The following is a 15,503-nucleotide window of genomic DNA, read 5'->3' as shown; positions in this document are numbered from 1 at the left end:
GACCCTTTGTCATTAACAAGAGGCGATTACAATCATCTTCGTCACTACTCAGCTGATTAACAGGCGATATGATGGAGCCAGACTGGGTGGATTCAACATAGGAGGGACCATGATATGTACAGTCACCCATATCTTGTAATAGCTCCTTGAATGACTTCTCGCATGACTATGACCATCGGGCTGACATGGCAGCGACGTCCATATAAAGTGGGAGGAAGTTGCCAGTAGATTGTAATCGAACTTCTCAAATGATCACGGCTGGGACTCGTGGCTAGAAAGCTGGTCTGGGGAGTGAACAGTACAGGCCCTTCCTTCTACCTGCTATCAGCCAGCAGTTGTTCTTTAAAAGGGTGTGGCCGAGGAAGAGGCCAGCAAGGTTGGATCAACTTAACTGCACATACACACAACTCATCCCAGCAAGATGTCTTTATGGTTTGAATAAATCCTTGCTATAATAAATGTGACTAAGGTGATAAGGTTTGTTTTTTGTTTCGTCATGGTTACACATATCACTGTCATATTGCCATCCTTGTTGCCTAACCTATGTAAAACATCCAAGCATTATCCAAATCACAATTTCAAAGTCCATCTTTAAGTATAAATGATCAACTTTGACTTTGAAATTGCGAGTTTAAATCTGTGTGGGATTGTGCCGAAGCCACATGAAATTGTGATTTGGATAATGCTTGGATGTTTTACATAGGTTAGGCAACAAGGATGGCAATATGACAGTGATATATGTGTAACCATGATGAAACAAAAAACAAACCTTATCACCTTAGTCACATTTATTATAGCAAGGATTTATTCAAACCATAAAGACATCTTGCTGGGATGAGTCCAAATACTTATGGACCTAACTGTACGTGCTCTATTGTTTTATATTAGATACAAAGAGTGGGCTTTTTAAGTAACTGTTGGAAATCCAAAGAAATTCAGTGAAGCAGGTTATTTTATTTGGTTCCAAAACGGACAGGCACATTAAGAACTCACAAATGAATGTTTCAATCTGGGGGGAATGCAGCTGTTACATCACATTGAGATCCATGTTTACAGTTGGACAGAAATAACATGTCAACTCCAACCCACACCACAGCGTTCCTCCGTCCCTTTTGGAAACTTCTAGAACCAGTGTCCTCTATACAGTAGAGCTGCCATGTTCAGACTTTTAAAGCACACAACACAATAAGGTGCCTTAAATGACAAAATTGGCTGTTTGCCCTCAGTCTTGCCCCCATCAACGTTGCAAAAACCCATATCCCTGAAACAAAGCTATTTCTCCTAAATTAGGTTCTAGTTGTTACAACAAAAAAATGACATCAACTAGTCATTTGCTAAAAGAAAATCCATTGGTTGTGCGGATATAGCGGCCATGTCTTTAGTTAAACAGAGTTAAAAGATCGACCACGTCGTGAAACTGATTAGAATATAGTAGTCTAGCGTGTCTAGCTCCTATTGTCTGTGTACAGAGCACATATTGTGCAGTAAACAAGCACATGAAAAGGTAAGGCAAGCAAAAACACAAAAACAAAGGCACACTTTAAACTGTTGAATCTCTGGATTTGAGCGTATACTATATGTTGTCAATACTGTACAATATCTATCGGTAACTTCAGTGAATGGTCTTTGACAGATGTATGTGTAAACCTACCACTGGCATCTATAGTTGAAAGTGTGACTTTAACAAACAGGTATCAAGGTAAAGAGTAGTACACATGGTTTCTATCTAGGACAGGTCACTTTGACACCACAATTGAGGAGACTTAAGAGTGTATTGCTTTGAGTTAACATGAAGGTCTAAAGTTGACAGGCAGTCCACAAAAGCATAAACAACCACAAGCAATTTACAAATCAATGTAAACGCATTTTTAAAATGCATAAAATAATGCCTCACAATTAAAATCACAGGAGCATTGTCTGGCATATTCAGGTCATTAAGTTACTGCTAAAACAACAACAAACAACTACATCGTATAGTCACACGACTGGCTTCTACATAGATTCAACGGATGTTTTGAGTCTGTTACAGAACACTGAACTGACATACGTATCACTAAGCTCAGCTATCTACATATACGTGATGGTAGTTACTGCTTTTGGTTCATATGCAACATGTATCTGTCAGGGAGGAGTTTGTGATATGGTTAGGATGACGTAATCAAGCATGTAATTAATTATATAACAGCTTTGACTTCTCAAGCAACATTCAATAGCACAGTGAATGAAAGGACTAGGTATGTTTTTTTTTTTTTTTTTTTCTACATTCATACCAATTTATTTAAAGATTGTGGCCTGTTGTCCCATACTTCACATCCTGAAATAAAAATAAATCACTTTCAATAGAGGTTTTCTTCTCCAAGTGAAATTTAGGCCAGAATTCAGTCTGGAAAAACCAGCCTTGAGGGTTAAACTGAAAATAGTTTAAGATTTGAATCATCACACATACACTGTGTATCTATTATCTAAGAAAAATGACCTCATAAAGGTCTCGACTGCAAAATGAATGTCTGAATTCATGGCATAGCTGTGGCTCTTGATTAGAGTGAAATGAACCCACAGCAGCCGGCCCCTGAAGCTGTACTGCCTGTAGGCACTTGGCTGCTCAGAGGAACTTAAGACCACAAGCTTGGCCAATGAAAGAAACATCTTAGCTTTGCTAATCCGTAAAAACAAAAGAATGTGCAAATTCCACTAAAGGTCTAAAAATAGGCTCTGTGTGTGTGTGTGGACGTGCGCTTCAGGGCACATGTAGACATTCATGATCCATTACTTGTGGGCCTCTTGAGCACGGCGCTGTACTTCATGGGCCCGTCGGTCACCAGCTGAACGTCAACCAGGGTGAAGATGGCGATCTCCTGTGGGGCACACGGGGACACAGAGGACTCGTCAAACACGCCGCTGGTGCTACCGGGTGAGGAAGTCGCCAGGTTAGTGAAGCCAGCCTGATCACAGTGAAGCCAAAGCAAACCCTACTTTTTTTTTAATACATAAATAAGGGAATAAAATGCATCCGGGTAGTCCTTTGAGGACGACAGTCGACGGCACAGCTCCCTCTGGGGTCTTACCTGCCGTACGGGGGCCTTGTCCTGGTCCTCCGGGGCCCACACCAGGGTCATCTCGGCCCGCTTGCCCACCTTGTTGAAGTGGAACTTCTCCAGGCCCTCCAGAGCCTGCAGGGGCGAAACCAATGAAACTCCCGATCTGAAACTTGCTGCACGACAATCTCTCATTCCTCGAGAAATGACCTTTTTATAGCAGCCAGACATGCCCAGACATTGCCGGTAGGCGTGGTGGATTACGTGGTTCTGGAACATTCCCTCACCTTGCAGTAGATGCGTTTTTGCACCCCGTAGCGCAGCACCAGCACATCGAAGGCCTGGTCCAGTACACCCATCACCATGGCCTCAGAGTCAAGAGGGCCGCTCTCCTGGGGGGGGGGGGGGGGGGGGGGGGCGGGGGGGGAGACAGAGAGAGAGACAGAGACAGAGAGAGAGAGAGGAAGGGAGGGGAGAGTTCATCACACCTCCGTCAACACCATCACATCCTGTCTGCCCTGAGCATCGCCCTAAAGGTCTAATGGAGACGTAGATATTTCGGACCACAGAATGCATTTTGATATTATTGCTGAAACCGTAGGAGCCCTCAAACCGTCAAGACTTGCTCGCTTCTGACTTCACACAATCTGTTGTGGTGTGACACGGGGCCGAGGGGCTGGTTACCTTGACGAAGACCCCGAAGAAGAGCTCAGAGCTGAGCTCCTGTACTCTCTTGGAGGCTGTCTTCCTGTCGTTACAGTGGGACGCCTGCTTGTTCACCTCCTCCCCTGTCAGCTCCAACTGGGGCCCGCAACCTTCACAAACACACACACACACGCATGTCATTTCGAGGGATGTAGTACACGACAAAAAAATATATATTTTTGACAAATGACTTACGCCCAGAGAACTGGCCCTCGATGATATCTTAAAAGAACACAAAGCTTGCTGGCTTGGTTTTCCCTACACAACTACAAGGAACAGATGAGCAGTAGGCGTGACAACATCAGCGGCACTCAAATCCTCCAGCCTCTGAACGCCACACGCGCCCACACCAGGGGGGATAGGGACTGTAAGGCACGCATTGTCCTCTCCTACAGTGCTAGCCTGCAGCAGGCTGACCACTCACACTGCCCCACAATGGAGCCCGACACACTGTCCTCAATGTACCCTGGAGCACAACAAAACCTTTGTATCCCTCTCACACACACTCTCAGTCTCTGTGTGTCTGTCCGTCGTCTACCAGGTTCACCCACCAAGCGACGCAGCCAGCAGGCGGTGCACGATGACGTCAGCGTAGCGTCTGATGGGGGAGGTGAAGTGGGTGTAGAAGGGCACGTTGAGGGCGTAGTGCTTGAACAGGGGCTCCTCCTTCAGAACGCCTGTGCAGAAGTACACAGCCATCTGAGGGGGGGGGGGGGGGGGGTCAGAAAAACAGCAGGTCAAAACAGAAGGTCAGAAACACGACTGAGCCACATTTAGATTTTGGGGGGTGGGTGGGGGGGATCGAAACTAAGACAGGGGTTGGGGTTATGATGGCAGTGTGGAGAGGTCAGGGGTCGAGGTCTCGGTTTACCTGCATGGGTCTGGAGCACATGTGGGTGATGACCTCCTTCCTGGCCACTGTGTATTCATCATCTCCCAGGGTGGAATGCAGACTTTTCTGTGGAGTGCCAACCAGGAAAAGGTTTACGCAACGCTAAAAGAACCATGGTCATAATGTGGCTCCAAAAAACACTTTATAGTCAGAGACAGATTAGATAAAGACAGATTAGATAGATACAGATTGAATACACTTTATGGTCCACTCACGTGGAGCGCTCCGGCCGAGGAGAAGTCGATACTGAGGCCCATCTGGTCGCAGAACTCCTGCAGGTCGTCCACCATCTTGCTCTGTGGTGGAGGGTGGCGTCGCAGCAAGGCCTTCTGGGGGAAGGAGCGGTAGATGTGTTGGGCGGTGGCCATGTTGGCCAGCAGCATGAACTCCTCCACCAACCTGGGAAACAAAGAAGAAAAAAGGGGGGAAACGGAAGGGATGAAACCAAACTGTTTGCTCGACGGACAGAGTGAGCTTTCCAGCACCCATAATTGTGTTTTAGCAACTCGGGTGTTTTTGTCCAATCAGCTTGCTTGGTGTTGTGGATATTCTAGGAGGTAGAGACTTCAGGCTGATGGAGGCTGGCGGAGACTCACTTGTTGCTGTCTCTGTACTGGTAGACGTAGCATCCCTGAGGCATGCCCGTCTCCCTGTCTAGAGTGAAAGACAGCTTCAGCTGGAAAAACACAACAGAAAAACATTCAATTCATTGGAGTTGCACCTGGAAGTCGAATGAGATCCAGGTTATTGGAAGAATAAGAAACGTTTCTGTTAACCAGCACGACACACACGCGAGCAGGCAGTGTCCTGCAAAGTCAGAGTCGGCGGCCCCCTCCCCCCCCGTTCTCCACTGACCTGGTCCAGCCGCAGAGCGCCCCCCTCGAAGCGCTGGGCGCGGAGCCGCTTGGCGATGGCGTGCAGGTTGAGCACGGCCTGGTGGATCTCGTCCACGGGGTGGTCGGGGGCGACGGGCGGAAGCTCGTCGGGAGCGAACAGCTTGTCCGGCGCCTCGATCATGCTCTGGGCGTGGTCGTAGCTCAGCTTGGCGCAGGAGCGGATCACCGTGCGGCCGAACCACTCGCTCAGGATCTAGAGGAGGGGAGGGGGGGGGAGGGACGGCGGTGAGTTGTGGTGTGACGTGCGCTGGCATGTCAGTGTGCTGTAGGGGCGTCGGGAGCGGAGGTTCCGGTACCTTCCCCTCGGGGGTGATCTTCCAGATGACAGAGAAGGTGAGCCGGTCAGTTAGAGGGTTCAAGCTGCACAGCTCCTCACACAGCAGCCTGGGCAGCATGGGGATGACCTAAGAGAGGGCCCAGTCAATGTCTCACTTTGTCCACCCGTCACAGGCACCGGTTGTTGTTGTTTTTTATTATTATTTGAAACTACCAGGAAAAAAAACCATTGAAGAAAATAGGGGATAGAAGTGGGGGAAGACCTTCTGGACCAGGTAAACACTGGTGGCTCTTCGGCCGGCGATGAAATCCAGAGCGTTGCCCTCTTCTACAAAATAACTGACATCTGCGATGTGAACGCCCAGCTCAAAATTACCTGAGAGAGGTTGGGGGGGGGGGTCAGGAAATGGAAATGTCATTTTGTGAAACAAGGCCCCATCATGTTAACACTGGCAGCTTGTGTGTCTCTGACGCACCATCAGGGAGAGGTCTGCAGGACAGGGCATCATCCAGATCCCTGGCGGTGGCAGGGTCGATGGTGAAAATGCACTCCTTCCTGAACAGGGAACAAAAGCTCAGTGTGAGGGTGTTGGCCGGGAACAGGGTGTGTCAGATTGGCCTCTCTAGCTGTTTCCCTGGAGCTTTTAAGTCAAGGACAGGGCTTCACTGTGTAAGGTAAGACAAAACTGTTCTGGTTTGACCCAGATTTATGAATATAGTTGAATATGCCTATGTTGAGAGTGTGTAGGTAGGTTGAGTGAGAGAATGAGTGAGTGTGTGTGTACACGTGTGTGTTGAGTGAGTGTGTGTGTGTACACGTGTGTGTTGAGTCAGTGTGTGTGTGTGTTGAGTGAGTGTGTGTGTATGTGTGTGTTGAGTCAGTGAGTGTGTGTGTGTGTGTTGAGTCAGTGAGTGTGTGTGTACGTGTGTGTTGAGTCAGTGAGTGTGAGTGTGTGTGTGTTGAGTCAGTGAGTGTGAGTGTGTGTGTGTTGAGTGAGTGTGTGTGTACGTGTGTGTTGAGTCAGTGAGTGTGAATGTGTGTGTGTGTTGAGTCAGTGAGTGTGAGTGTGTTGAGTGAGTGTGTGTGTACGTGTGTGTTGAGTCAGTGAGTGTGTGTGTACGTGTGTGTTGAGTCAGTGAGTGTGAGTGTGTGTGTGTTGAGTCAGTGAGTGTGAGTGTGTGTGTGTGTGTGTTGAGTGAGTGTGTGTGTACGTGTGTGTTGAGTCAGTGAGTGTGAATGTGTGTGTGTGTTGAGTCAGTGAGTGTGAGTGTGTTGAGTGAGTGTGTGTGTACGTGTGTGTTGAGTCAGTGAGTGTGTGTGTACGTGTGTGTTGAGTCAGTGAGTGTGAGTGTGTGTGTGTTGAGTCAGTGAGTGTGTGTGTGTTGAGTGAGTGAGTGTGAGTGTGTGTGTGTTGAGTGAGTGAGTGTGAGTGTGTGTGTGTTGAGTGAGTGTGTGTGAGTGTGTGTGTGTTGAGTCAGTGAGTGTGAGTGTGTGTGTGTTGAGTCAGTGAGTGTGTGTGTGTTGAGTGAGTGAGTGTGAGTGTGTGTGTGTTGAGTGAGTGAGTGTGAGTGTGTGTGTGTTGAGTGAGTGTGTGTGAGTGTGTGTGTGTTGAGTGAGTGAGTGTGAGTGTGTGTGTGTTGAGTGAGTGTGTGTGAGTGTGTGTGTGTTGAGTGAGTGAGTGTGAGTGTGTGTGTGTTGAGTGAGTGAGTGTGAGTGTGTGTGTGTTGAGTGAGTGTGTGTGAGTGTGTGTGTGTTGAGTGAGTGAGTGAGTGTGAGTGTGTGTTGAGTGAGTGAGTGTGAGTGTGTGTGTGTTGAGTGAGTGAGTGTGAGTGTGTTGAGTGAGTGAGTGTGAGTGTGTGTGTGTTGAGTGAGTGTGTGTGAGTGTGTGTGTGTTGAGTGAGTGAGTGTGAGTGTGTGTGTGTTGAGTGAGTGAGTGTGAGTGTGTGTGTGTTGAGTGAGTGTGTGTGAGTGTGTGTGTGTTGAGTGAGTGAGTGTGAGTGTGTGTGTGTTGAGTGAGTGAGTGTGAGTGTGTGTGTGTTGAGTGAGTGGGCACTTCTCACCGCAGGTCTTTCCTCCTGCGCAGCTCCTCAGGGGGGATGGCCCACGGCAGGGTCTGAGGCAGGCAGCCGAGGACCTCGTGGGAGAACTCTGAGAAGTCCACGTCGTACTCCGTCAGGATGCCCTCGGTCTCTGGCTCGATCTCTCCTGCCTGGCCCAACGTCTTAGCCAGGCGGCTGAGGAACATTCACACACACTTAATACACTGGCCTGAAAACCTCATCTGCTAAGACAAACCACTACCGAGTAAACATGAGAACTTAGCGATAAGCGGGATACGGTGGTCCTGAATTTCCACCAGTGAATGTAGATCTGGACCTACCCTTCGGCAAAGTTGCTGTCATCTGGCCAGTGAGTGATGCGGCAGATGAACAGGATGTTGGCGTAGTCCCCAGGGCGGGACCCAAAGTCATGGGGACAGTCTGCCAGGGGGACATTTATACGAGGTACGCGGTGGTCCACAGGGGCGAACATGGCGAAGGGTTTGTCTGGGAGGAACTTGAGGAAGCCTGTCGCTGCCCTCGAGTGCTTTTGTTCAACTATGTACACCACCTGGAAGGTAAGACGTGACATGGAAATAAATGAGACTAGGAGAGTTTTCTGCTAACTATCTAGAATGACACCTATTTCGAGTGTCCAAACACTTGTTCTCAATAAATAGTGTACCTTGGCAGTCCTTTGAAGTATCTCTCCAGTGGAATTAGGCTTTGAGGGCACATCATGGTTTACGCCTTCTCCCCCTGGAGATCATAATGGCAAAAGAATCATGACTATTCTAAAAGGATAAAGCATCGGATCCTTCTCTGTCGAGAACATCAAGCTTTCTTGTGTAAAGAGAAGCCCTGTACCTTTAGCATTGAGGCTGATGTTCTCAGCCCTTTTAACCATCTCCTCTTGGTCACTGTACTGGTCCTCTATGATGACATCGGGGCTGGGAGGGGTTTTCTTCCCTGGTGTTTGGGTCTTCCCAGCTGAGGACTCTGGCTCGCTGGCGCCCTCACAGTCAGTGTCCGACCTCACCACCTGGGCAGTCAAAGGATTATCTATGTGGTTATTCCTCCGGGGCAACAACTGTGGACAGACTGAAGACAAGGAGCTGAAGGAGAGTTCACCTTCCACTGCTCTCGGGGGAGCAGCTGCACCACCACTACATCCCCGTTCAAGCACCTGTTCCTGGCTACGATCCCATCCAGGAAGATGTCTCGCGTGCTGTCCTGTGAGGACAAATGTATCTCATTGTAACAGTTGCATTTTCTATACCAACTGATAAAAAATAACCTAGAAAAATAAATGATGGCACTGAAAACTAAGTAAGAAACTTTGTTTGACAATTGGGTCTCCTCACTGGTGATGGGATGAAAGCTTCGTGGTACTTCTTAGGGTTGATTCTTATTGGTCCCTGGAAGGAAGAAGGGATACAAGTGAATTTTCTTTGTCACATAAACAAATTTGCCAGCAAGTGTCACAGGGGGTGGTCATGTCACCCATCAGTATTGCTTCCCCCCCCCCCCCCCCCCCCAAGTTTGCCCACCCCAGGGTTCAAACTCGGGCCCTCAAGTACAAACACAACAACGACCTCTGTAAAACACAGTGTTCAAACCAGCTACGCCACCAAAAAGCTAGCTCTTTGATGGCGCGGGTGGGTAGCATTCATAATGAGGACAAGTGAGTTTGACCCATCCCAAGTCTGTTACACATGATGTTGGTATGTATGTTACGGTGCCCGTAGACGGAGCCTTTGAGAGTGTTACCTGGATGAGCTCTCCCCTCTTCAGAGCGTGGGAGACATCCTCAGCAGACATGTAGGGTTCAAACACCTGCTTCTTACCTCTTCCTCCCCTGTTCTTCTTACCCTTGTCAGCCGGGGAATTGGAATTTGGGGCTGAAAATAAGTATCAATATTAAGACATTATTAAGGTAATGTGTACATCTTCATCAGTAAGCAGCACATACCACAAAAAGAAATGGCTTGATTTTATATACAGATATTGATAGCTAAGCAATTCGACAAGCACAAATGAGGAACAGTGTTCAGTTTACCTTGTGGTTGCATGTTATTTGGTTTATGAGGGGACTTTGTCATATCTGGATTCATATCTGAATGGAGGACCCCATCTCTTTCCTCGTCCATATTGTTCTTTGGCACATTCTTCTTCTTAGATTTCTTCTTCTCATGCTCTTTCCCACCTGAACCGGCTTGGCGGCCAACCCTGTCTCTTGTATCATTGTTACCCTGGTTACTAGTGGGCTCTTTTAATGGTTGGTCTTTGTTCCTCCTCTGCTGATGCTGGGAGTTCCTGTGTTTGATGGAACCAATCTCCTCACCAGACTCCACGTCGCCATCTTGACTGGTGGTGGTGTCCCTCCTCTCCCCACGCCCAAACCCATCAGACACCCCTTCCTTTCTCTCAGAGTCCTGCCTGGCTCCCCGGCTGGTAACCTTATCCATGTACAGAGACAGGGAGCTCTCTTCCCCCTTACCTTTCCAGGAAGAAGGGGAAAAGTCAGATGAGTCTGAACATTCTATGAGAGCCTGGTCGCTTTTTCGCTGTGGTATGTCTTGTCTGTCACTGTGGGCCTTGATTGGGGTGGTTGGCACATTCTCTTCCCCTTGAAACTGTGACTGCTGTGCATACTGTTCCAGGTAGGATCTAAATTTGCTGCTGCGGTGCTGGCTGAGAAGGCGGGCATAGCCATCTTTTTGACGAGGCGTGGTGTTTTGGGTCTGGCCACGTTTGGTATCCCGAACCCGGTTGGGCCCTTTGGTTTGACGAGGTGTGTCCATTTGGTTATCTTGTTGAACCTGGAAACGCGAGTGAGTCCAAATCAATACCACATAGTTGGTGTGTATCTCAAAATCAACTTGAGCTAGACACATAGCTAATAAAACAACAATCAATAACTTCAACAAATCTTGAATACGTGTCTGACTTATGACAGATAATTAGACATATCAAACCATTCAAACTCAAATACATTACTTTTCTTGCTATCTAACTCAGATAGCAAGTCAGCTAGTTAGCTAACGTAGCTAGTGCTAACCATGAAGTGGCATTTTATCACCGTTTTATAGCTAGTCTAGCTCTAGCTACGTTAACTCTGCTACTATTCAACTGTCCTTTTAATTCGATGATGTATTACCTAATATGTTGTAAGCTTGTTCGGTAGTACCTAGCTTAATAGATTTGCTAAGCGCTGGCTACCTTGATAGTTAATTAGCTAAATTGGAGAGCTAGCTATCTAACCCTGTAGTGATTTGACTATGCCCTGACCAGTCTGTGTAGACTTCTAGCTGGCTAGCTACTGTAGGTAAGTTCGTTTGGTTGTCCGTTATACAGTCAGGTTGAACTTGCATAAGCTAAAACAGCTTAAAAAGTCCTTTTTACATGATACATGTTAATAAAATGCGGTGTTATTGCGCCACTCAACCAACGAGTAAATCTCGTATAATTAAAATACGTCTTCAAAAAAGGAAATGTTCTTTTTAGTGCAGTAAGCAGTAATCCGGTCGACCGCACGACAGCCCGTAGAACGTAAACAAGTGTACGAAACAAAACGTTCCTGAAAAGGAAGTTGACATAGTTCATAAGAAATGTGATTGGTCTAAACAAACGGATGTGCAGCTGTTTTTCAATTCCACTCGTCTCAGTATTCACATGTGATATAACAAGCATGCATGCATAAGTAGCTAATTCTTATCGAGAAAATAAAACACATGGCGAAGTCAAGCAAAGTAAGATCAACCTTTACAGATAATACAAAAAGTGAACTGTGAAGCTATTGTGACATATAGAGCTTGTCTCACTGCCATGTGGCCAATTGAAGGCTACATGGCTAACGCTAGCCATACAGACATGCTACAATGTATTTAACACTTCTGTCAGGTTACTTCACGGTTATGACTTAAAGCATCGGCAGTGAGATCAAGTGAATAGCTCAAGGCTATTGACTGAGAAGCCTTATATAATGAACACTGTTTAATCCACTTTAGGCAACTGCAGAGACAAGAGGATCCAGAACAACCACTGTCAAGAATGCCATTGAAGAAAATGACATTGGTGAGTATCATATTATGTGCAAAGAATCTGTTCTCTATTTCAATGTAGGTACAATTACAAAAATGTCTGAATTCGCAAAACATTTTTTAGATGTTCAGACAGTCTGTCCATCCCCAGTGTCAAAAGATGCAACTCCCACTGCTGACGTCCAAGCTGATTCAGAAAATGAGGTGACCGCTGGAAAAGGTACCAAAACTTGTTTATGTTGTCCAGCATTACTGGATAATTATTTAGACAGCACACATACAGTTTCCAATAAACAAAGGATATTCTGTAGGTTCTGTGGAGGAGCAGAGTGACACCACCCCTGCAACAGCAACAGCTGCCTCAGAGTCCACAGCATCCGTGACGGTGACATGGGAGCCAGAGACTGAGATGGCAGACGACGAGACCCATGGGGACCAAGAGGACATTAAAAGGGCTGAGTCCCAAGAGGAGGAACAAGACGAGAACGAAAAAGGTAGTAGTTGTCATATTATAGGAATTGATTTTTTCTTTAAATACGTTGTGTTTATAACCAACAAAATCTCCAGTTGTTGCAGTCAAGTCTGGAAAAAGGAAACCTGAATCCACAGTCGATGCCTCTCCATCGAAAAAAATAAAGCGCCTAAATGATGGTATAAAATCCACAATAATGTTGGTATTTATCTCTTACCTACATTTTTGCTGATTAATTTATGTGTGTACTAACTTGGATACTGGTTCTTGTTAGGCTTTTGTCTTTTTGTTGGCAGTTTGAACACCTCTAAAACATATGATGAGGTCCAAAATTCTCTAGCAAATTACTTTGCAGCACAGAGTATTTTGGTTCAAGATATAAGGCTAGATCATTCACGGTGAGTGTCTCCTGTCTTATTCTTAATTTACTTTACCCTCTACATAATTATGGTATCACACATGATCCCACAGAGTTAAGAAATATGATGTTACTCTCATTCACAATCCAGAGAATGCAACCCAGAGATGTGAATGTCAAGAAATGTAGTTTGTCATCCTTAGGCTACATCTTGGGCCACAACGTTTTTTAACCACATTTCCTTATTCCATCCAGGAAATTCGCATACATAGACTTTCCCACAGAGGAAGATTTATCTGAAGCTTTGAAGTTGAATGGAGAGAAGATACTGGACAAGCCAATGAGGATTGACAAGGCAAAAGTCAAAGAAATCATAGCAAAAGGTATCGACTTATTTCACTGGTTCCAAACTCTTGGATTAATTGTTTGGTCTAATAATGACATTTCCGTTTGTTGTTGGAGTAGGACACTGTCATGAAATGTTTTACCAAATTGGTGTTTTGTTTTGTCATAGCAAAACATGCCAGGACGTTGTTCGTGAAGGACATCCCATTTTCAGCAACAAAGGAGGACCTAAAGATAGTCTTTGATGAGGCAGTGGACATTAGGTTTCTTGGTGGCGGTCCAAATAAAGGGTGAGACATTTCATCTGTTGAACGAGGTCTCAAGAACCTTTGAACTGCACTATAACAATTTTAACACTAATTCAAAAAGCACAACCACAAAGCTAAAATAATGTTGGCCTTTATTTAACAGAATTGCATTTGTGGATTTTAAAACGGAGTTCATAGCTGAAAAAGTTCTGAAGGCAAAACAAGGGACTGTTGTCGGTGGTCGTGCTATCATTATCGACTTTTTAGGAGAAAAGAGTGCCCAAATGTCTAAACAAGCTCCAGGTATGTATACTACTCTTTACTTGGAGAAGCAAGCCATGTTGAAAGTTGGATATCTCGGCTCTGAACTGTTTGTTTACAAACCAGCTATGTTTTTTACACAGCTGAGGCTACTCCAACAAACACTTTGATTGTGAAAAACCTGTCATACAAGGTGAAAGGAGATTCCCTGAAGAAAGTCTTTAAGAAAGCCGTCAGTGTCAAAATACCAAAGCTGCATGGCAAGAGAAGAGGGTAAAAGAGGACTTTTGTACTACAGTAGAAAGAAATATTCATTTATCACCTCATTCACCATTTTTTCTTGTCTTTATAGATTCGCTTTAATAAAGTTTGAAAATGAAGATGATGCCAGGGATGCCATCACATCTTTACAGAGCACAGAGATCAATGGGAGAGCAATCAGAATAGAATATGACAAGTTTATACAAGTTCATGAGGGTGAAAAAGGTAATGGCTTACTTTTAAAACATGCACATTGGGTTTGGGTGGGTTCTGGATTGAGACTTATCATGAACTGAAAACAAACCCTTAATATCATTTGTAAAGTGTTATTTAATAAATGACTTGTTGTTAATGCGTTATTCTCAACATTGTGCCTGGTGTGGTAGTTCTTTCGAAGACATTGGTCGTCCGGGGTCTTGCAAAGGAGACCAGCAAGGAAACTTTGGAAAGTGCCTTTGAAGGAGCAATAGGTGCCCGCATCGTCACAAACAAAGATGTTTCCAGGGGGTAAGTGACAGGAGAGAAGAACACAAGATATGAAATCTCTGTTACTTTTGACCTTTCCCCCAATATGTTCTGTGTTTCATATGTTCATATCTTCCTTTCAGATTTGGGTTTGTAGACTTTGAGAACCCTGAAGGCTGCAAGGCTGCTAAGGATGCCATGGAGGACTGTGAAATAGACGGAAGCAAAGTGGCTATCGACTACGCCTTAGTCACCCGAGGGGCTGTCAAGGGAGGGTTTAGAGGTCAACCCAAGGGGCGTGGAGCTGCAGGCAGAGGGGGTATCCGTGGAAGACGGGGAGGTCCTGGGGGAGGCAAGTTAGCTTTGTTAAACTGATGTTGAGTGAACAATTTCAAAAACATTAATGGAGGCTTAAATCATATTTAAATTAAAGTAAATTATAACAACTGCCTGTTTGTTTACCTTTTGGAGTACATTGTGCTGTGTTTCAGGGAGAGGAGGTGATTCAGGAACGAAGCTTAAAAGTGGAAAACATCAGAAGAAAAAAGTTCAAGGATGACAAGATGTTCAGGAGACTGCTCTACTGTAATTTATAAAAAATAACAAATAGTTTTGTCATGAGTACCCCAACCCCCTTCAGTTCACCCAAAGAAATGATTAGGCAGGTTGATTTTAAACGTTTCGTTTTGGGGGGTTTGTTAACTGAATAATTGCAGAAATATTTCCTTTTTTACCACAAAATGTAATTATAGTCATTGATTTGATCGGATTTTGTAATCTGTAAAGACTGACATGGATATTGCGTAATAAAGTGACCCTGATTACTGTATGATTTGTATTAACTAAGATTGGTAAAACTCGTATTCATCAAAGAATAACGTAAAAGCATGCATTTTTTTAGAACCTTTGTGACCAATGTAGATCTTAGCTTTTCGTGATAAGAGGCTGACACAAGTTTAATAAGCAAACGGGTAAAGATGCAAGGAGTACCGACTGAAGTTAACTTGAACCAACAATCAGATTCGGGAATATAGCCTCCACTTCGCGGAGGTAAGATTGGGCTATTTCTTTTCTGCCTCCAGATCTATTGGATTGCGCTTCCTTAATGGGTCACAGCATCTTGCATCTCATTGGTAAAAAGAAATTGGGATGAAATAAAGTAAAATGTGTCCTCTAATGACCTCACATCCTGTTTTTCACTTCCTT

At 45.4% G+C, this 15,503-nt stretch overlaps 2 protein-coding genes across 5 annotated transcripts; one reads left to right on the top strand and one right to left on the bottom strand.

Moving 5' to 3' along the window:
- Positions 1-934: 934 nt before the first annotated feature.
- On the bottom strand, positions 935-11,144 carry dis3l2 (DIS3 like 3'-5' exoribonuclease 2). The gene is made up of 21 exons (XM_067252923.1): positions 11,005-11,144; positions 9,904-10,666; positions 9,615-9,745; positions 9,209-9,262; positions 8,976-9,077; positions 8,712-8,886; positions 8,530-8,603; positions 8,186-8,415; positions 7,866-8,039; positions 6,281-6,360; positions 6,068-6,180; positions 5,825-5,932; positions 5,488-5,721; positions 5,229-5,308; positions 4,848-5,031; positions 4,612-4,698; positions 4,292-4,439; positions 3,720-3,850; positions 3,323-3,427; positions 3,066-3,170; positions 935-2,855 (listed from the first exon to the last, which is right to left on the bottom strand). Exons 2-21 carry the CDS (start codon positions 10,646-10,648, stop codon positions 2,757-2,759), a joined length of 3,159 nt encoding a protein of 1,052 aa, XP_067109024.1. The 5' UTR covers positions 10,649-10,666; positions 11,005-11,144; the 3' UTR covers positions 935-2,756.
- On the top strand, positions 10,569-15,409 carry LOC136958817 (nucleolin-like). Of its 4 annotated transcripts, none has more exons than XM_067252927.1 (14): positions 10,569-10,638; positions 11,855-11,921; positions 12,012-12,107; positions 12,199-12,381; positions 12,455-12,538; positions 12,634-12,757; positions 12,973-13,100; positions 13,232-13,352; positions 13,474-13,613; positions 13,715-13,844; positions 13,924-14,057; positions 14,219-14,339; positions 14,441-14,649; positions 14,789-15,409. In XM_067252927.1, exons 4-14 carry the CDS (start codon positions 12,297-12,299, stop codon positions 14,854-14,856), a joined length of 1,344 nt encoding a protein of 447 aa, XP_067109028.1. In that variant the 5' UTR covers positions 10,569-10,638; positions 11,855-11,921; positions 12,012-12,107; positions 12,199-12,296; the 3' UTR covers positions 14,857-15,409. The 4 variants fall into 4 exon arrangements, with proteins under 4 accessions (XP_067109028.1, XP_067109027.1, XP_067109025.1 ...); XM_067252926.1 differs by lacking the exon at positions 10,569-10,638 and adding an exon at positions 11,520-11,596 and having other exon boundaries at positions 12,039-12,107; XM_067252924.1 differs by lacking the exon at positions 10,569-10,638 and adding an exon at positions 11,520-11,596.
- The last annotated feature ends 94 nt before the right edge of the window (positions 15,410-15,503 follow it).

Source organism: Osmerus mordax, chromosome 16, assembly GCF_038355195.1.
Source record: "Osmerus mordax isolate fOsmMor3 chromosome 16, fOsmMor3.pri, whole genome shotgun sequence".
NCBI lineage: Eukaryota > Metazoa > Chordata > Actinopteri > Osmeriformes > Osmeridae > Osmerus > Osmerus mordax.
This window is presented reverse-complemented; position numbering and strand designations above follow the sequence as displayed.